This window comes from Nycticebus coucang, chromosome 5 (assembly GCF_027406575.1).
Source record: "Nycticebus coucang isolate mNycCou1 chromosome 5, mNycCou1.pri, whole genome shotgun sequence".
Taxonomy (NCBI): domain Eukaryota; kingdom Metazoa; phylum Chordata; class Mammalia; order Primates; family Lorisidae; genus Nycticebus; species Nycticebus coucang.
The window spans coordinates 48,706,813-48,726,911 of record NC_069784.1 but is presented as its reverse complement, the minus strand read 5'-3'; the positions used below and the strand labels follow the sequence as shown (position 1 = coordinate 48,726,911).

The 20,099-nt window shown below is 37.7% G+C and overlaps 1 protein-coding gene, 1 non-coding gene and 1 pseudogene across 4 annotated transcripts in view; 2 read left to right on the top strand and 1 right to left on the bottom strand.

The window, feature by feature from the left end:
- The first annotated feature begins 1,453 nt into the window (after nt 1–1,453).
- Nucleotides 1,454–7,452, top strand: LOC128585874 (shootin-1-like; annotated as a pseudogene).
- Nucleotides 7,453–9,078: 1,626 nt separating this feature from the next.
- On the top strand, nt 9,079–9,182 carry LOC128586937 (U6 spliceosomal RNA). The gene has a single exon (XR_008380393.1). It is a non-coding gene; the product is annotated as a U6 spliceosomal RNA (small nuclear RNA).
- A 4,032-nt stretch (nt 9,183–13,214) lies between these two features.
- Nucleotides 13,215–20,099, bottom strand: part of WDR3 (WD repeat domain 3) — a 28,564-nt gene continuing 21,679 nt past the window's right edge. For 2 of the 3 annotated variants that reach the window (XM_053591254.1, XM_053591253.1), the window contains exons 19-27: nt 19,858–19,992; nt 19,527–19,577; nt 18,974–19,039; nt 18,374–18,466; nt 17,876–17,923; nt 17,175–17,218; nt 15,423–15,551; nt 13,929–14,022; nt 13,215–13,666 (exon numbers count right to left, since the gene is read on the bottom strand). In XM_053591254.1, the coding sequence (XP_053447229.1) occupies nt 13,511–13,666; nt 13,929–14,022; nt 15,423–15,551; nt 17,175–17,218; nt 17,876–17,923; nt 18,374–18,466; nt 18,974–19,039; nt 19,527–19,577; nt 19,858–19,992 (816 nt within the window). In that variant the 3' untranslated portion in view covers nt 13,215–13,510. The remainder of the gene's footprint in view (nt 13,667–13,928; nt 14,023–15,422; nt 15,552–17,174; nt 17,219–17,875; nt 17,924–18,373; nt 18,467–18,973; nt 19,040–19,526; nt 19,578–19,857; nt 19,993–20,099) is intronic. The other variant, XM_053591257.1, reaches the window with a different exon arrangement.

Below are 20,099 nucleotides of genomic sequence, written 5' to 3'. Positions count from 1 at the left end.
TTAATTTCATGACTCTACCTAACAGAAGAAATGTCTGAGGTAATAAATACTATCTTTATGCCTCTTTGCGCACATTATTGCAAAGTTATTGAGATTAAAAAGATGCTGTAGCAGTAGTAACACATTCTGTGTTTGCTTTAGGTCCTTCACAAAAACTCAAGGGCAGGCATTAAAATACTCATTTTATAGATGAGGAATCTAAAACACTAAGGGTAGGTAATTTGCCCTATAGAAGCTGCATTAGTTATTTGTTTCCATGTAACAAATTACCTGAAAATTTAGCAGCTTAAGACAACAAACATTTGTGATTTTGTAAGGACCAAATTAACTCCATTTTGTTAAAACTAACTTCATCTTGTCCCTCAGTCTTCCTTTTGCAGCTGCATACCAAAGGCGTTAGGCAACCTGCTCCCTCCCCCAACCCCCGTGCTTGCCCCATGATTACGCAAAGTCTGCTCCAAGTGCGATAACAGCACTTTCCAGACAGCCAAGGACAACTGCTCCGTCCCCTAGCTCCCCCCCATCAGCTTGCCTCAGGGGCTCACCTCACACTCCCTCCCTTTTTTCTTTTCTGTACCCTTAAAATCTTCCTCCTTTTCGAGATCGGGGCTTCTCTGCTCTCCTGCTGCATTAGGAGCAGGAAGCCCAGGCTTAAGTTTGTAAATAAACAACCTCTTGCTTTTGCATCGGACTTGGTGTCCGGGTGATTTATGTGGGGGATCCCGTGACTCAGGCACAATAATTTCATAACTTCTGTGGGTCCAGAATCCAGGCACAGCTCAGTGGGGTTCTCTGGCTGAATCTGCTTTCAAGCTCATGTTAGCTGTAGGCAGGCATTCAGTTCCTGGCAGGCTGTTAGACTGAGGGCTGCAGTATCTCTCTTTCTTTTTTTTTTTTTTTTTGGCTTTTGGCCGTGGTTGGGTTTGAACCCGCCACCTCCGGCATATGGGACCGGCGCCCTACCCCTTGAGCCACAGGCGCTGCCCTAGTATCTCTCTATTGTCTGGAGACTGCCCTTGGTTCCTGGCCATGTGTGCCTCTCTGGGGCATCTCACAATGCTGCAGCTTGCTTCATCAGAATAAGCCAGCAAGCAGGAAGAGCCTGAGAGTGTGAGCAGGGCAGAATTCCATGTTTCATAATCCTGGATGAGACATCCCATTACATTTTCTGTGTTCTAGTCATTACAGTCCAGTCATTAGGTCCAACCCACATGCCAGGGGAAGATTACACAAGGACACCTAACTGGCAGGCCCAGGGCCAGGGTTGGGCTGAGTGTGCTGTGTTCTCAAAACACATCAGGGGGGCTGGTCCCACCGCCACTTTGAGAACCTCTGAGAAAGATTATGTAGACACCATTTTACAGCTGCTGGGAAAAGACGATGTGCTACCACAATTTCTGCTTACAAAACTCATGATTTACTTTGCCAACTAAGGAAACCTGTTCACAGAGCAATTGGCGAATATGAAGACCTTAGAGGAGAGAACCAGAAAACAAAGGAGAAGTGTGACAAAATTAGGCAAGAATGAGATGAAGCTATTAAAAAACTGGAGGAATTACAGAAAATTTATCACATGGTTATAGTGGAAGTTAATTTCATGCAGAACCATCTTGAAATAGAGAAGACTGAAAGTGCTGAAGCTTTGGCAACAAAGCTAAATAAAGAAAATAAAACATTGAAAAGAATCAGCATGTTATACATGGCCAAGTAGGGACCAGATGTAATAATTGAGATAAGCATTGATGATAAAACTTCAACTAAAGACACAGATGGTGCCACCGAGTCTTGTGTCTCAGTACCATGTCAGAAGCAAATCAAAGAACTTCGAGATTGGGGCGGCGCCTGTGGCTCAGTGAGTAGGGCACCGGCCCCATATGCTGAGGGTGGCGGGTTGAAACCCAGCCCCAGCCAAACTGCAACAAAAAAATAGCCGGGCATTGTGGCGGGCGCCTGTAGTCCCAGCTGCTCGGGAAGCTGAGGCAAGAGAATCGCGTAAGCCCAAGAGTTAGAGGTTGCTGTGAGCCATGTGACTCCACGGCACTCTACTGGAGGGTGGTACAGTGAGACTCTGTCTCTACAAAAAAAAAAAAAAAAAGAACTTCGAGATCAAATTGTATCTTTTCAGGAGGAAAAGAAGACATTAGCCATTGAGCTGGAAAATCTCAAGAGCAAACTTGTAGAAGTGATTGAAGAAGTAAATAAAGTTAAACAAGAAAATGCTGTTTTAAATTCAGAGGTTCTTGAACAGAAAAAAGTCTTAGAAAAATGCAATGGAGTGTCCATATTAGCTGTAGAAGAGTATGAGGAGCTACAGGTAAACCTGGAGCTGGAGAAGGTGCTCCAAAAGAAAGCAGAGTCATTTGCACAAGAGAAGTTCATTGAATAAAACAAGCTAAAGAGACAAAGTCACCTTCTGCTACAGAGCTCTGTCCCTGACCAGCAGCTATTGAAAGTTTTAGATGAAAATGCAAAACTTACCCGGCTCCTTGAAGAAGAGAATTCAGCATCAGCAAAGGGTCAAAGAATTGAAAGAGCAACTAGAAAATGAAACACTCCACAAAGAGATATACAACCTCAAACAGCAACTGGAACTTCTCAGAAGAAGACAAAAAGGAGTTGGAATCGAAATACCAGATTTTTTTTTGACACCTTATTTTTTTTTTATTATACACTCTTTTTTCATTTCCAACTTTTTTTTTTTCATTAAATCATAGCTGTATACATTAATGCGATCATGGGGCACCATACACTGGTTTTATAGACCGTTTGACACATTTTCATCACACTGGTTAACATGGCCTTCCTGGCATTTTCTTAGTTATTGTGTTAAGACATTAACATTCTACATTTACTAAGTTTCACATATACCCTTGTAAGATGCACCGCAGGTGTAATCCCACCAATCACCCTCCCTCCGCACACCTCCTCCCTCCCACCACCCTCCCCTCCCTTTTTCCCTTCCCCCTATTCTTAGGTTATAACTGGGTTATAGCTTTCATGTGAAAACCATAAATTAGTTTCATAGTAGGGCTGAGTACATTGGATATTTTTTCTTCCATTCTTGAGATATTTTACTAAGAAGAATATGTTCCAGCTCCATCCATGGAAACATGAAAGAGGTAAAGTCTCCATCTTTCTTTAAGGCTGCATAATATTCCATGGTGTACATATACCACAATTTATTAATCTATTCATGGATCAATGGGCACTTGGGCTTTTTCCATGACTTAGCAATTATGAATTGGGTTGCAATAAACATTCTGGTACAAATATCTTTGCTATGATGTGATTTTTGGTCTTCTGGGTCTATGCCTGGTAGAGGAATTATAGGATTGAATGGCAGATCTATTTTTAGATCTCTAAGTAATCTAATTAATTAATTAGTAAACTAATTAATACATTTCCAAAAGGAATGTATTAATTTGCATTCCCACCAGCAGTGCAAAAGTGTTCCCTTTTCTCCACATCCATGCCAACATCTCTGGTCTTGGGATTTTGTGATATGGGCTAATCTTACTGGAGTTAGATGATATCTCAAAGTAGTTTTGATTTGCATTTCTCTGATGATTAAAGGTGATGAGCATTTTTTCATATGTCAGTAGGCCGTGCGCCTATCTTCTTCAGAGAAGTTTCTCTTCAAGTCCCTTGCCTAGCCTGCGATGGGATCACTTGTTCTTTTCTTGCTTATACGTTTGAGTTCTCTGTGACTTCTGGTTATTAAACCTTTGTCAGAGACATAACCTGCAAATATCTTCTCCCATTCTGATGGCTGTTTGTTTGCTTTACTTACTGTGTTCTTAGCTGTGCAGAAGCTTTTTAGTTTAATCAGGTCCCAGAAGTGTATTTTTGAAGCTGCTTCAATTGCCCGGGGGGGGTCCTCCTCATAAAATACTCACCCAGACTGATTTCTTCAAGGGTTTTCCCTGCACTGTCTTCTAGTATTTTTATAGTTTCATGTCTTAAGTTTAAATCTTTAATCCAGTGAGAGTCTATCTTAGTTAATGGTGAAAGGTGTGGGTCCAGTTTCAGTTTTCTACAGGTTGCCAGCCAGTTCACCCAGCACCATTTGTTAAATAGGGAATTTTTTCCCCACTGAATATTTTTAATTGGCTTGTCAAAGTTCAGATAACGGTAAGTAGCTGGATTCATCTCTTGGTTCTCTATTCTGTTCCAGACATGTACTTCTCAATTTTTATGCCTGTACCATGCTGTTTTGATCACTATCGATTTATAGTATAGTCTGAGGTTAGATAGCGTGATTCCTCCTGCTTTGTTTTTATTTCTGAGTAATGTCTTGGATATTCGAGGTTTTTTCTGATTCCATATAAAACGAAGTATTTTTTTAAGATCTTTAAAGTATGACAGTGGAGCTTTAATAGGAATTGCATTAAAATTGTATATTGCTTTGGGTAGTATGGACATTTTAAAAATGTTGATTCTTCCCAGCCATGAGCATAGTATGTTTTTCCATTTGTTAACATTTTCAGCTATTTCTTTTCTTAGAGTTTCATAGTTCTTTTTATAGAGATCTTTCACGTCCTTTGTTAGATAAACTCCCAAATATTTCATCTTTGGCACTACTGTGAATGGAATAGAGTCCTTAACTGTTTTTTCAGCTTGACTATTGTTGGTATATATAAAGGCTACTGATTTATGAATGTTGATTTTGTAACCTGAGACGCTGCTGTATTGCTTGATCACTTCTAAGAGTTTTGTAGTAGAATCCCTGGTGTTTCCCAGATATACAATCATATCATCTGCGAAGAGCAAAAAGTTTGATCTCTTCTGACCCTATATGGGATACCCTTCATTGCCTTTTCTTCCCTACTTGTGGTGGCTAAAACTTCCATTATAATGTTAAAGAGCAGTGGAGACAATGGGCAGCCTTGTCTGGTTCCTGATCTGAGTGGAAATGATTTCAATTTAACTCCATTCAATATGATATTGGCTGTGGGTTTGCTGTAGATGGCCTCTATCAGTTTAAGAAATGTCCCTTCTATACCAATTTTCTTAAGTGTTCTGATCATGAAGGGATGCTGGATATTATCAAAAGCAATTTCTGCATCAATTGAGAGAATCATATGGTCTTTGGTTTTTAATTTGTTTATGTGCTGAATTAGACTTATAGATTTACATATATTGAACCAGCCTTGAGACCCTGGGATAAAACCGACTTGGTCATGATGTATAATTTGTTTGATGTGCTGCTGGATTCTGTTTGTTAGGATCTTGTTGAATATTTTTGCATCTATATTTATTAGCGATATTGGTCTATAATTTTCTTTTCTTGTTGGGTCTTTTCCTTGTTTGGGGATCAGGGTGACGTTTGCTTCATAGAACATGTTGGGTAGTCTTCCTTCTTTTTTTACCTTTTGGAACAGGTTGAGTAATATAGGTACTAATTCCTCTTTAAAGGTTTGGTAGAATTCTGATGTGAAACCATCTCGTCCCGGGCTTTTCTCTTTAGGGAGGTTTTGTATGGTTGATGCTATTTCAGAACTTGATATGAGCCTGTTCAACATTTCCACTTGATTCTGGCTAAGTCTTGGAAGGTGACGTGCTTCTAAGTATTGGTGAATTTCCTTCAGATTTTCCTATTTCTGAGAATAAAGTTTCTTGTAATATTCATCAAGAATTTTTTTAATTTCTGAGGAGTCTGTTATTATTTTGTCTTTGTCGTTTATAATTGATGAGATTAGAGATTTTACTCTTTTTTTCCTGGTTAGGTTAGCCAGAGGTTTATCAATTTTATTGACCTTTTCAAAAAACCAACTATTTGATTTATTGATCTGTTGTATAATTCTTTTGTTTTGAATTTCATTTAATTCTGCTCTAATTTTGGTTATTCCTTTTCTTCTACTGGGTTTGGGGTTGGAATGTTCTTCCTTTTCCAGTTGCTTGAGATGTCCCATTAAGTTGTTAACTTCCTCTCTTTCTGTTCTCTTCAGGAAGGCTTGCAGTGCTATAAATTTCCCTCTTAGGACTGCCTTTGCGGTATCCCAGAGGTTCTGATGATTCGTGTCTTCATTGTCATTTTGTTACAGAAATTTGGCAATTTCCTTCTTAATCTCATCTCTGACCCAGCTATCATTCAGCATAAGGTTATTTAACTTCCATGTTTTTGTATGAGTATGCAGATTCCTGTTGTTACTGAATTCAACTTTTATTCCATGTGGTCCAAGAAGATGCAAGGAATAATTTCTATTTCTTTAAATTTACTAAGGTTAGACTTGTGACCTAAGATGTGATCGATTTTGGAGTATGTTCCATGAGCTGATGAGAAGTATGTGTATTCAGTTTTGTTGGGATGAAATGTTCTGTAGATGTCTGCTAAATCCAAATGTTGGATGGTTAGGTTTAAATCTAAAATTTCTTTGCTCAGCTTCTTATTGGAAGATCTATCCAACACTGCCAAAGGAGTGTTGAAATCTGACTATTATGGAGTTGGAGGAAATCAAGTTGCTCATGTCTGTTAGAGTTTCTCTTATAAATTGAGGTGCATTCTGGTTGGGTGCATAGATATTAATAATTGAAATCTCATCATATTGAGTATTACCCTTAACAAATATGAAGTGACCATTCTTATCCTTCCTTACTCTTGTTGGTTTAAAGCCTATTGTATCTGCAAATACAATTGCAATAGCTGCTTTTTTCTGATTACCATTTGCCTGGAATATGGATGACCATCCTTTCACCCCAAGTCTATATTTGTCTTTTAAGGTAAGATGTGACTCGAAATACCAGAATTCTGAGGAGAAATCTAGAAATTTAAAGCACTCAGTCAATGAGCTTCAGAAATGAGTAAACCGGTTGAATTCAGTACCTCCACTGCCTCTTCCTCCACCAGCACTTGCCCCCTCCACCTCCTAATCCTACCTGATCTCCTGTGTCCATGATCTGGAAATGATCCCACCCCAGTAGCAGTGGTGCTAAGAAAGAAAAAGAAGCTCAACCAGAAACAACTGAAGAAGTCACAGATCTAAAGAGGCAAGCAGTTGAAGAGATGATGGATAGAATTAAAAAAGGAGTTCATCTTAGACCAGTTAATCAGACAGCCAGACCAAAGGCAATGCCAGAAACTTCCAAAGACTCTGAAAGTGCAGTGAATGAACTAAAAGGAATACTGGCCTTCCAGTAGCATTGGATGCGGAAGAAAATGCATTGGCAGTGAATAACAAGCTGAACAAGCTGTAGTTTTAGATCCTGTTTCCATACATGAACCCCAAACCAAAGACCAGGTCACTGAAAAGGATCCAACTCAACACGAGGAGGAGGAAGGTGAAGTTGAACCAGAACACAAAGAAGACAGTGTTGAAAAAATGAGAGAGAAAGACAGCTCCAGCTGCTGATCTGTCAACCAGAAGGCAAACAGTTTGGAAGTCCTTTTCAATAAGCGTGTGATAAGTTTTGGTGTATCTGCAAGAGCTATAGACATTCTGTCCAGTCACTGCATTCAGAATGCAGATTCTTTTCTGGTGTCACTTTGTAAGTAGTATAAACATAAATGAGCTGTTTAGCAAAATACACATTCTGAGTAGTTTTAGGTTTTTAATCTTTATCAGGATAAAATTTTTTCCTAGTTACTATATTAAGTATGGCTTCTTTTAGAAGGTTATAGAAAATTCAGATATCAATTGTCTTTTTAGGAAATATATACCACTCATTAAATGGAATGCTGAAAGTTTGAGGTGCTTGTGAATAATTGGATAAACTGACCAACCCAACATGATTTTAAAAGCCCTAAAAAAGCTTGTTTTGAGTCCGATCCGCTTTGATGGTGAAACTGCAGCAGCATGGAAATTGTTGGGTACTGTGAAATATGAGTTATATTCTAGGGCGGACTGAGATAAGCTTCAAACTCAGGAGCTGGCATCATGCTCCAGTCCCATAGTTGGTGTTAATTACACATATTGTTAACTATTGGATGAAAAATACATGCTACTGATTGTGTCCAAAGCCTCCCAAGGGCCTCGGCAGGGATGCTCTGGTGGCCTGAATACAGGAATGTGGTGAAAGTACAAACCTTGAACTTAACAGGAATATCTTGGTAAACCAGGTTCTCTCTGCTATGAGTTAATTGTGTTTTCCTATTTACTAATGAGGCACCAGTACCATATTTTATCACACTTCTTATGTACAGTGAAGATGAGTGACAAGTGCACATTTTTCTTGCTTCACTGATGTTCTATATTACACGGGTTTGTTTGTGTGTGTGTGTTTTAAAGAAATTAAGTGGTAGTCCCTAAAAATATTTCAGGTTATCACAGTGAATAAATAGAAATGTACTCAGGGATTTTAAAAAAAAGTACACAGCTTTTCAAAGTTGATTGTTTCAAAATTGGTGTTTATTTAAAATAAGTGGTAATGTACTTTTTATGACAATGATTCAATAATGGTAATTTTACTATTAAAGGAAGTTTAGTTTTGTTAGCATGGTTCAGCACGTAGCTGTCAGGTGTTTCTCACCTAAGGGCAAAAGAAAATGACAGTAATAATTGCAGTAGTTGTATCTTTGCACATGCGCTAAGCATAGGCTTGAAGAGGTTGGTAGGCAGGAAAAAGTACTTCCTAAATTTGGAGGTAATTATCTTTCTGTAGGTTCGTTAGGCTTAACTGTTTCCATGTTCTTCCCATGTTGATTTTACAGTTGATTCACAGGGAATTAAAATGTATGTTTTCAACTGTATTTTTTCTTACCTGATAATACTGTTATATGCTATACTAGTACAGACTGCATTGATTCACTCACACAAGTTCTGTTATGCTGTGATTTAAACTCTCCTCACCACAACTTACAACTTATTAAAAAAGCACCTACAGTTTCCCATTAAAAACAAACAAACAAACAAAAAAAAAACATATCAGGGCTGCCGGGATCTTGAAAAACCTCTTAAGTGAAAGAATTTGGAATACATGGAGATACTAACTTTAAGAACATTAGTCTTATCTCAAACCCGGGATCTTAAATTGTGTGGAAAAGAAGTGGATAGTGGATGGTAAATGTAGCTACGCAGGCTTCTTCCTATGCCCCTCCCCACAGAACCCCTCTCTTTCCTAAGGCTGACCTGGCTGCACCAAGTGCTCACTTCAGCAGCACATATACTAAAATTGGAATGATACAGAGATTAGCATGGCCTCTGTGCAAGGATGATACGCAAATTCGTGAAGCATTCCATATTAAAAAAAAAAAAAGAAAGAAAGAAAAGGCTGCACCGAGCAAGCTTATTAGTTATAGCTGATGGGCAAGTGGAACCCGAGCCACAGCCTGGTACCCAGGGACGGAAACCACTGTTTGCTTGGGTACTACCCTAGATTCTCTGCTAGACAAGTGCTGGATTCCTCTGGATGAGATATGACTTAGGACACTTGCTGCTGAGAAACAATTTAATACCGAATATACAGAGAACCTACCTTCCAGCCAGGGAATCTAAATTGTGAAGCATATTTTCTCTAAATGGATGGACATATACATATTTACAACTTTCAAATAAGCTTAAGTGTTATACCACTAATAAACCATTCGTGAGGCTTTTCTTTACAGCATCACAGAATTTCTAAGGGTAACTTAGTATATCATGGCAAAAGACATTATTCATTAAATTTCTACCACAATAGAAAATGGTTTCAGCGTTAAGGATTACACAGCCAATGGCTGACAAATGACTAGAAATCTGCTTGGCTTAAAATTCACTTCCTAATGTACCTGTTGACTTCAAATCTTTAGGGTTAAAGGGTTTCAAGTATTTTTACCAAAAATTACAATTTAGCTACTTACTGTACACATTCAGTTTATCACAAGTTCCCCTCATCTTTGTTTAGCCTAACACTTACCAGACAGAAACAACTTAAAAATCCCTTTTCAATCCAATGTTTCTGCCACCTGTGTACTCTCCAGCATTTATTCATTTGGGGCAGGAAAGAGGTTGGTGAATTACTTGTAATTATTGTACAGTTTTTTTTCTTTTTTTTTTTTTTGGCCAGGCCTGGGCTTGAACCCACACCTCTGGCATATTGGACCAGCACCTTATTCCTTTGAGCCTCAGGCGCCGCCTATTGTAGAGTTTTAAAAGAGAAAAACATAAATATGAACTCACTTGATTTTGTTATCTATTTTAGGTTCCATAAAATAATTGAACTGGTTTATTTCTGTTTATAATTTTTTGAGTGTGATACTTCTTGAAGCCATCACCAGGATGAAGTCCAGGCTTCCTCTTGCATGTCTCACAGTAGAAAACGGTTTCTCTCCTTCCACCTTTCTCATTTTTTCTGCTGCAAACCATGCAATCCTTTGGGTTTTTTTTTCATTTTGCATTATATAATGCACCTTCCCGTTTAGCCTTCCTTCAGTGTCAGATGATGGACTTCCCCTCTTTCTTGAATGTCTGTTCCTCATCTTGTTCACAAGTAGAATGAGATTCCTCTGTAAGAAAGGTGTCTGCACTTTTTCTCCATTCTTATTCTAATCTAATGAGTAAAGGTTGTAGCTATTCACAACTGCAATTTCCATCAGTCAGAATATTAATTTTTTCCACCATTTGTTGGACCTCCTTGTAAATCCACAGCACTGATCAGCTCTGTCCACTCTTTCCATAAACTCTGTGTAACCTGTCGGTTTTTCAAATTAAAGAACGTACTCAGCATTGTCACTAACCTCTTGTCACGGAGTGAGAGGCACATCATTTTCATATCACATTGATAAGAAATTCATATTCCTGAAATATCCTCTTTTTCAGATCACTTGGAAAAATCCCTCTTAGAAACCCTAGTTGTTCCTGTTATATTTTTATTTTATGCAATTCTGGAAGAAGTTGAGGGCTTGTGTAGAATGCAACAGTGTCAGATGTCTTCCCAACTGGAACAGGAAAATCATTACGTTGGAAGGTCCAACATAGGGTCAGAAAGTTAAATTCCCTAGCACTGTCAGGCTAATCAATTGTAAACGGTGGCAAAGCTACGGGAAAACAGCACTTATAACATTAAGAACAAAAAAAAATTTTTTGAGACAGTCTTACTCTGTTGCCCTAGAGTGCCATGGCATCAGCCTAGCTTACAGCAACCTCAAACTCCTGGGCTCAAGTGACCCTCCAGCCTCAGCCTCCTGAGTAGCGGGGACTGGAGGCACCCGCCACAACACCAATCTAATTTTCCTGTTTTCAGGAGAGCAGGGGGTCTGGCTGCTGCTCAGGCTGATCTTGAATTTCTGAGCTCAGATGATCCTCCCATCTTGGCCTCCCAGAGGATTAGGATTACAGACATGAGCCACCACACCAGGTCTGTAAGAGCAATTATTAATGACATAAACATCTAGGACATCTTTATACAACTTGTTTTTGTTTGAAAACCATCAAAAATGGTAATGGGAAATGCTGCAATTTCCTTATATTCTGATGAACTCTAAGAAACATAAACAAGATATGAAGTCAGCCTCTGTTCTCATCAAAAATTAAGATTATTTTTAAAGAATTAACTCCTCTCCTGGTGGCAGGAATCGCAGCCTAAACAAGACTGACCCCTTGGAGAGCTCTGAGAATGCATCCTACTGCCTATTTTCTTGCCTTTTCATAGTTAAGCCTTTGGGAACTCAATGCCAAAATTCACTTATTATAGTCTGCCCAACAAATGACACCACTGTACTCCTTACTTCACTCGCATGATTGTGTTATGCTTAAAACACTAACAGACTTGTGGTTTGAGACCCAGATCGCCAAGCCACAAGAACTGCAGCTCTGAGCCTGGGAAGAAAATGGCAGCACCACAGCACAGTGACTCCGATGGAACAGACACATTCATAGAAAGAATAAAAACAAAAACTGTCTCAAGAAGATACAGAAAATCTAAATAGACCTACAACAAGGAATTTTGAATTAGTGATTTAAAAACTTCCCACAAAGGACGTCCAAGTTCAGAGGTCTCTGTGTCAATCTCTTTTTCTATGTTGCCACCTCCTCTTACAGTTGACCCTTAAACAACACCAGTTTGAACTGCATAGATACATTTATATGCAAAATTTTTTCATTAAAACATATTAAATATATTAATTTTTTTAAAGATTGGCAATAATTTGGAGATGTTATAGATAAACAGTATAACCTAGCAATAGTTTTATAAAAGGTAGGTCATGAACGCATAAATACATGTAGATATCAGTCTACTATCATTTACTGCCATAATACACATCCCAATTATAAAAAACTAAATTTATCAAAATTTATAGACCATTCAAAATGCCATCTACAGCTGAGAGAAACTTAAGCCAACAGCCAACATGAAGGCAGAATCATAAGTCATAACAGTGTGACTACCCACAGCAAAGAGTGTTACTGTAATACTTGCATAGCTCAAGTGTTGTATCCACTTAAAATGCCACGTGATACTAAATTCCTGAGTAGGCAGTTCTTCTCTCCAGAAATGTACCTTGAGGTAAGAGGTGATCTCTCAAGGTTCCTATGTTTTTCCATCGTGTTTAGTGAAATGTTACAAACCTTGAATAACACTGTGGGACCTATATGAAGGGCTCCTGGGAAGCAGAGAAGTCATGACATTATAGGAAAACATTGAGCGTTTGACAGGAACCCTAGGTTGAGGTCTGCAGCTGCATTTTTTTTCCCCTTCCAGAGGATTCATCTTGTAAACAGACAACATAAATTTATAGTACTGATAAATATAATATTATAAAAATACTTTACCTTATGATTTTTTTATAACATTTTCTTTTCTCTAGCCTACTTTATGCTATTAGTAGTTAGGTTTTTTAGGAGTCAGAAGTTATTTTGACTTTGTAGGGTGGGGTGGAGATGTGGGTCAGTGCCCCTAACCTCTCACACTACTCAAGGGCAAACCGTATATATCTATCTACACACACACAGTGTATTAACTACACAGAAACCCAGCACAGCATCTTACCTTGACTACTCTTTAATCAGAGACAACTATTTTATTCGGAAAAGTATAAACAGCAATTAGGATATTCTTATATACAAATACAACGAACAGCTTGCAGCAGTTTAAGGAGGCCGCTTTCGGTACTTTCGTATGGTCCTTTAACTCTGCAAGTTCGGGACGCTGCATGTGCAGCAGAGGCAATCAGTTATACATCTGATTATTTCAATAGGGGGCAAGACATAAACAAGTAACGAATTATAGAATATACCTGCCATAAAAGGAATATGACAGACTTTTGAAATGTTAACTTTAACTCCAATGAAACAAATACCTAATTTAAAAAATTCTTGGCTCCCTGCTAGAATATAAGGAGAACATTTCCTGCAGGGCCCAAGCCTTGAGAGCACAGAAAGATTTTTAAATTAATCAAGCTTTTCAAATTTAAGAAATGGAGCCAGCCCATAATCCCATTTTGCAAATCCCTCAGGCAAAGCTGGGAAACACATCCTGAGATTTTCTGGAACATGATCTTCTGTTATTTGGTATTTTTAAGATGACACCAACTCTACTGTTGCTTAATTTAAAAGTCCTTTAATGGAATAAGTAGACGGAGAAAAACATTTCAGTTCTAAGTCAGTGTTAAAATTAGCTTCTCCCTCTTTTTCCTCTTCCTCTTCTTCTCTTCCAAGTGGCTAGTAGCATCAGCAAAAAACATAACTTCACTTTTTGCTTCACATTCTCTCTTGAGATAATCAAGACCTGCCATGTTGAAGCCAATGACATCCTGGGGAGGAACACAAGAAAGACTGAATACCCTTTCCCCACTTTAGCAGCACATGTAAGTCGGGACACCAAAGTTTCAGGTGTTGTTTGTTTTTTTTTTTTTTTTTTACAATTCCAACATAAGTAATCTTATTATAAATACAGATTCATGGCTATTCAGAGGCTAAAGACAAAGCACAGCAGACCATACTGACTCTAAGTCACACACACACACACACACAAGGATTTTGCCTCATGTAATATCTATATACAAAGACACTTACCCGGACTTGACTGACTTTTGAAATCGTTGTTTCCTTTAATTTTTCTATCACTGGCACAAGCATTTGATTGCTAGTAATCTGTCCAAAGTGAATTCTAACAGAAAAACAAGACAGAGCCATGTCGCCAAAAGAGGTTCTGACACTACCTGTTTCTTCCTTTTAGAAACAGTAAATAGAAACAGTATTAAAGCACCAACAACCAAAAATAGATTTGTTTTATGTTATCATGGGAGTACAGGAATGCTTCTGGCAAAAAAAAAAAAAAAAAATTCAGTTCATTTTGAAGAAAAGTTTTAAAATACTATCCTAGACCTGTGGTACACGCGACCCATTTGCAAAGCTAATTCTTTCTCCAGCCGACTTCCAGCTGGCCACAGATTTTGACAATGGTATTTTACGGAAAGCCCAAAGACAGAAGAAGCCTTCTAAGAAATACCCACTTAATACTTATTAATAGTTCTAATACCCAAGTTACAGAAAAAAGTTATAGAGCCATTCATCAGAGTTTCATCAGAGTCCAGCTCTGACCCGCAGTCCCTACAGCGTGACCCTGCCAAATCTATGAACCAGGTAGTCCCCAGCTCCCACCTCTGAAACTATCATGGTGCTTCTCACAGAACCAGTGACCCTGATCAATAGCATATATGCCACTGCAGCAAAAAAGTATTAATACTGTTAAATGTGAATTTCACAGCTTCATCAAAGTTATGAATATAACAACAGAATAATATAAAACTGTCACTGCTCTCTCTTGCTGCTACCTTGATAGAAAATAAGGAATGGAGGGTTAAGAATCATAAAAGCAGGCCAATTCACCAAATACCTATTTAATCAATTCATTAAATATACTTGTTAACTATTTGGCATTTGTTGACCAGTTTTTGTCTTCATAACTGTATTTTAAGGAATGTTCAGTTTGTCTCTACTGTTCTCTGCTTAACAGCTTGTGAGGGTCAGAGAGCGGGATAAGAATATGTACGTTCTTAAGCTTTTGTACATATATTCTTTTCGATTACATACATGTATTAACAAAGAATTCTTCATATTTAAGAACATAGCCTAATGAGCGTATTCTCTTTATTTTCCTGCATTTATCTCTCTATATGCACCCTATGCGTCCATTTGCACCTGTGGAGTCCTGGAGAAATTAAACAGACTTCCTTAAAATACCATTATGAGGACCAACAAAACCAGTTAACTTACTAAACACAAAAACAACAAATGAGCACACTGACCCTTCAGTGACAGGCTTAGCCAGGTCTCACGTGTAGCCTGAGCAGGCGCTCCTGAGCAACGCACTTCCTACGCATGCTACTCACAGGTGGGTCACCACCAGGCTGGTAAAGGCAAGACTGATTCCAAAGGATAAGAAACACCTTATGTCAGAAAGAGCTAAAGTTCAGTGTCTGAACCCAAAGAGCTGACAGCTTCAGTTAGGGTCCTAACAAAGCAGTCCCGCTGAAGAGACACAGTATTCTCTGGAAAGGACGTTACCTGAGGAGAAAGAAGAGACACCTGCAGAGAAGCTCAATGTCAGACCCCAGCTGGATGAATTCGGTGAAGAGTTTAAGAATGTCTGGGACATAAGAGAAAGGCAGCACAAGTAGAGATTCTTCCAGCTCACTGAAGAAAAAACAAAAATTAAAAATGCCATATTTCTTAACATGATTAATTTTAAATCTTTTTCTTTATTTTTTTCTATTGATTTTACACTTGAATAGATCTTGCCCATTCAGAGTTAAATTAAATATTCATTGGTGTTCTAGATGATTCTCTTTTTTCAATGTTTTCTTTTTTATATTTAGTATTTTAATCTATTTGGAGTACATTTTGTACACAGCATGGTAGGAAAATCTAACATTTTCCCTCCAAATAACCAAAGTCTCCAAAGCCTTCTGTTGAATATTACTCCATCTTTATGTGATACTTTTACCATATACTGATTCTTACATATGACAGAGTGTGTTTCAGGGCTTTTAAGTCTATTACAATAAATGATTGATTGATCCTAATACCAATCCTGCACTACTTTAATTTTGCTAACTTTATAGCCTTTTAATCCAGGAGAATAGCTCTCTCTAGAAATAGCTCTAGAACGACTTGAAATCACTTCATCAATTCTAATTAGAAATTTTAAAAAGCTTTCAATGGGCATCACAAACCTATTAATTAGTTTAAGAAAAATTAATTTGTTTAAAAACACAGAATCTTCCCATTTTGGAATTTATTATACTGCATTTACATTTCTTTAATACAGTTTCATCATTATCCTCAGACAGGTCTTGCTTATTTCTTATAAGGAATATATTTAGATATGATTATGAAAATGATAGCCTTCAGTAGGTCAAACTCACAAATGAAAAGGTAAATCACATTATTCCAAAGATTTATGACAAAGAACGTAAAGAATTCTTTAAAACCAATAAAAGAAACTACTAAAAAGCAAAAGACTAAAAATTTACAAGAAAAAATACAAATGGTTAATATGCTGACATTTTAACTTTATTAATAATCAAAAGAAATGAAAATAATACAATACCACCATTTGCCTTTCAAACTGGCAACAGATTTTCAAAATCCTGGTAAAAATCAGTACAAGTACTCTGGAAAGTTATTTGGCAATATAAACCTTCAAAGTTTATGCCCATCGATCAGTTATTAGGCTGCTATGAGTCTGAAGCAAAATAATCAATAATGATGACAAAGACTTGTGTGTATAAAGATGTTCAGTGAAGCATTATTGATAATAGCAAAAAATTAAAAACATGCAGCATCCAGTAGTAATTAATCAAACAAGGGAATATTTGAATTAATTCAATGATGTTCTTGAAGAGTATCAATAATGAGCAAATATTCAGGAAATAATGTGAAAAAGAAAAGGGTACAAAACTATAGACAATACGATTCCAATAGTGTTATGTACACAAAAAAATAAACCAAAGGAAATATCCAACAAAACATGTTAACAGTTGGTACTTCTGCATGAGTTATATATTTTATTACCTACAACATAAACTACTTCCCTTCATTTGTCCTTAAAAGTACTATCTCCCTTCGTACTTCAGAAGGAGCCTCTTAGTTCTGGTACTTCATAAAGAACATTACAATTTATTTTCCATCAAAACTCTGACATAGTGAAACCAAAAGGAAGATAGCCATCAGTTATAATTTCTATTGATTTCATGTTCAGATAACACTTGATAAATGTTAGCTGACAGATTATAGCAGTTATGCACTAGGACTCACCTTGACTTGATCCCTTTAAAAATCTCTAATACATAGGCTGAAGGCTACAAAGGAAGAATAATACAATTAGTGCTATGTTTGGTTGGTTTCTACTATAGCCCTCTAACTTCCACCACCTGAAAAACAGAGACTCCTCTCTGTCACTTCAAAAGTGTTTTAAAATGGCAAGACGTGCATGGGCTTACAGCTAGTCCTGTCTGGGTTCACAGTTGAGTTCTGCCCCTTACCAACTCCATTACCTTTTCAGTCAGGCCACCTTCCTTACCAGGAGACATGCAAGTAAAAGACTAATTGGCGACTACTAAATGATATTCATTCTCCCATTCCTCTTCCCTTCTCTCTTCCTTTATCTTATCTGACTGATGTACATCAATTTTTCCTTCAAAGGCTTATTCCAAAGTTCATTTAGATGATTATGATCTTTAGAGGACTTTGGACACTGAACATAAATAAGTACTAGAAAAACAGAAGAATACCAGGTCAGGCCAACCAAAAAAGCTGACTTGGAAAGTTATGTTAAAGTGGTCCTTTTGAAAAACAAAATATCCTAGACTAGGATGACAAGATTCAAGAGAGATTTTTAAAGCAAAGTATTTCCCAATATACCCATCCCCAAACCATAATGCTTCTTCACTTCCTTTCTTATTCTTGAACATAACCTTTGACTATTCAAGGAGAAACTGTTAAGACATTCTACTCACTGAGATATTGCCATAAGCCATCAGGATGGGGTTGATGGGAAGAGGAACCTAGGAAGGAATTATTAAACCAAGTCATTAAAAAAAAAACAAGACTTTGATAGTGCTTGGCACAAATAGAGTGGTAACAGTGTTTCACAATTTTAAAAAGAGCAAAGAGATCCTAAAAGCTGAAAGACGGTACAAGATTAGCAGGACTGTTAGTTTCTAAAGTACTTATGAATGAGTTTGAACAATGCATAAATGAAATGGGTTCTCCTGCCTCCCTAGTTCAAAGTAGGACTGTGAGTTAATCGACCCAATCTATAATTTCTTGTCCTCTTTTTAAGACCAAGCTTCCTTCCTCCCATAGATCTCAATTTCTTATAATATTTGAGTTAGAAAAGATACTACTGCATTCATCTCATATCTTAATCTTAATCAACATAAACTTAAAACAATGGTTTTCTTCTTAGGAATTCATTTTATAAGTGTTTCCCAGAACATAACATACAATCTCACCTCTTTCCCTGCTGCTTTACAAATGGCTTTGTGTTCTTTCATTTTTGCAGTTTCTTCTCGGTATAGCTCAATAGCCTCCATGATCCTCTCAGCCTACGCAAGTGATGACAAAGGGAAGAGATCATCATCACAACACACTCCATCACCCCAGGATACTGAAACGGGAAGGCCTGAGAAACTGACTTAAGGAAATAGCTTGAATCAGTTTAATAAAGATGTGCCAATAGAGTGCCTAGCAGGATTTAAAGACATCTGTGGTTTCTTTAATTTACAGAGAGGAAACTAAGTGTCATGAACTCAGGTCAGACCACCTCTAGACACCTGAGGAGGGCAGTTCCCAGTAACTCCTGAAAGGAGCCATCTACTTTCAGAAGGAAATCCAGCTTTTCTTTCTAGAAATCAAACATGCACTGATCAAACTGGTCCAGGACTACTCTTGTCTTTGGATCCAAGGGAAGAAAACAAGAGGTTATGAGTTCCATCTTTAAATGTAAACAACTTATTGCCACAAAATGGTTATTTAGTTAACATAGACTAAAACTTTTACTAAGAGTTGAGATCCTTTCTAAAAGTGAGATACTTCATTCTATATTAACTTACTGCTTTGACTGTTTCAATAGTTTTCTTTCCAGTAAAGTAACTGTCACCTTGCGTTTCCCCTGGAACCTGTCAGAAACAAAGAGATCCTTGAACAATAGTGTAGACAAGAGTTAAAAGAGTCAATAAGTTTATCTTATAGCCATGGAATAACACAGTGACGTGGAGCTACTTAGTAAGGGCCCAGCACTATTCTAAGCATTTTGTATGTATTATAAGAAAATCCTGCAAATGTTTAAAGACAGTGTCCAATTTCTTAAATTCTTTTCTTATTTTTACTTTTGTCCTATAGTGAACTAAATTCCCTAAATGCCCTTCAAGAGAAAAAAAAAAAAAAGCCAGAATGACAATGATTCAGTATCAAATTTGGTCAATTGCTTGTCCCCACAAAATTAGAATATGCAGTTGAACACAAACGAACACAAAGATTTTCATATCAGCTGCTAATGCTCTTAGCATCTAGCCCCAATTCTAATTCTTCTGGAAATTCTCGAAATTATAGTGAATTTCAATAAGGTGATTATAAGGTATAATCTCAGGATTCCAAAACACTTACTGCTGGTTGGTCTTCTTTGGCCACACTCTCCTCATATTCTGCTTCCCTTTGCTGCCATGAGATAAAGAAAAGTTAATTTGAGAGAAAAAGACAGTCTCCATGTAAAGTGATATGAAGCAGTGAGAAACTGCTTCTTTCTAAACATAACTCCCTCACGGTGTCCTCGTCTCTGCCCAGCTTCTGGAATGGGTGACAGTGGTCTTGGAAACACCTCCTGTGGGATCTTTGACTTGCACTGAGTGGGGTGTGACTGCACAAGGCAAAAACCTTCAACCGGGACAGCCTGTCAGATACACACAGGCATATTTGTAACCAAGCCCAATGTCCTCACCATCTCCCTTTCTTCCTCAAGTATAAGAGGCTCCCTTGTCCTCTCCCAAAGTCTCAAAGATTTGTCGTGGGATGATGATACAATATAGTCTCCACTGGGGCTTACAGCCAAACACCATATTTCCTGGTGATGCCCCTGGAGGAAAAAAAACAAAACAAAATGAAAACTAAGGTGAGAACACCTCATTCACAGATTGCTACTTGTTTATATGAGCGGATTAGCAGGTAATGAAACATGATTAA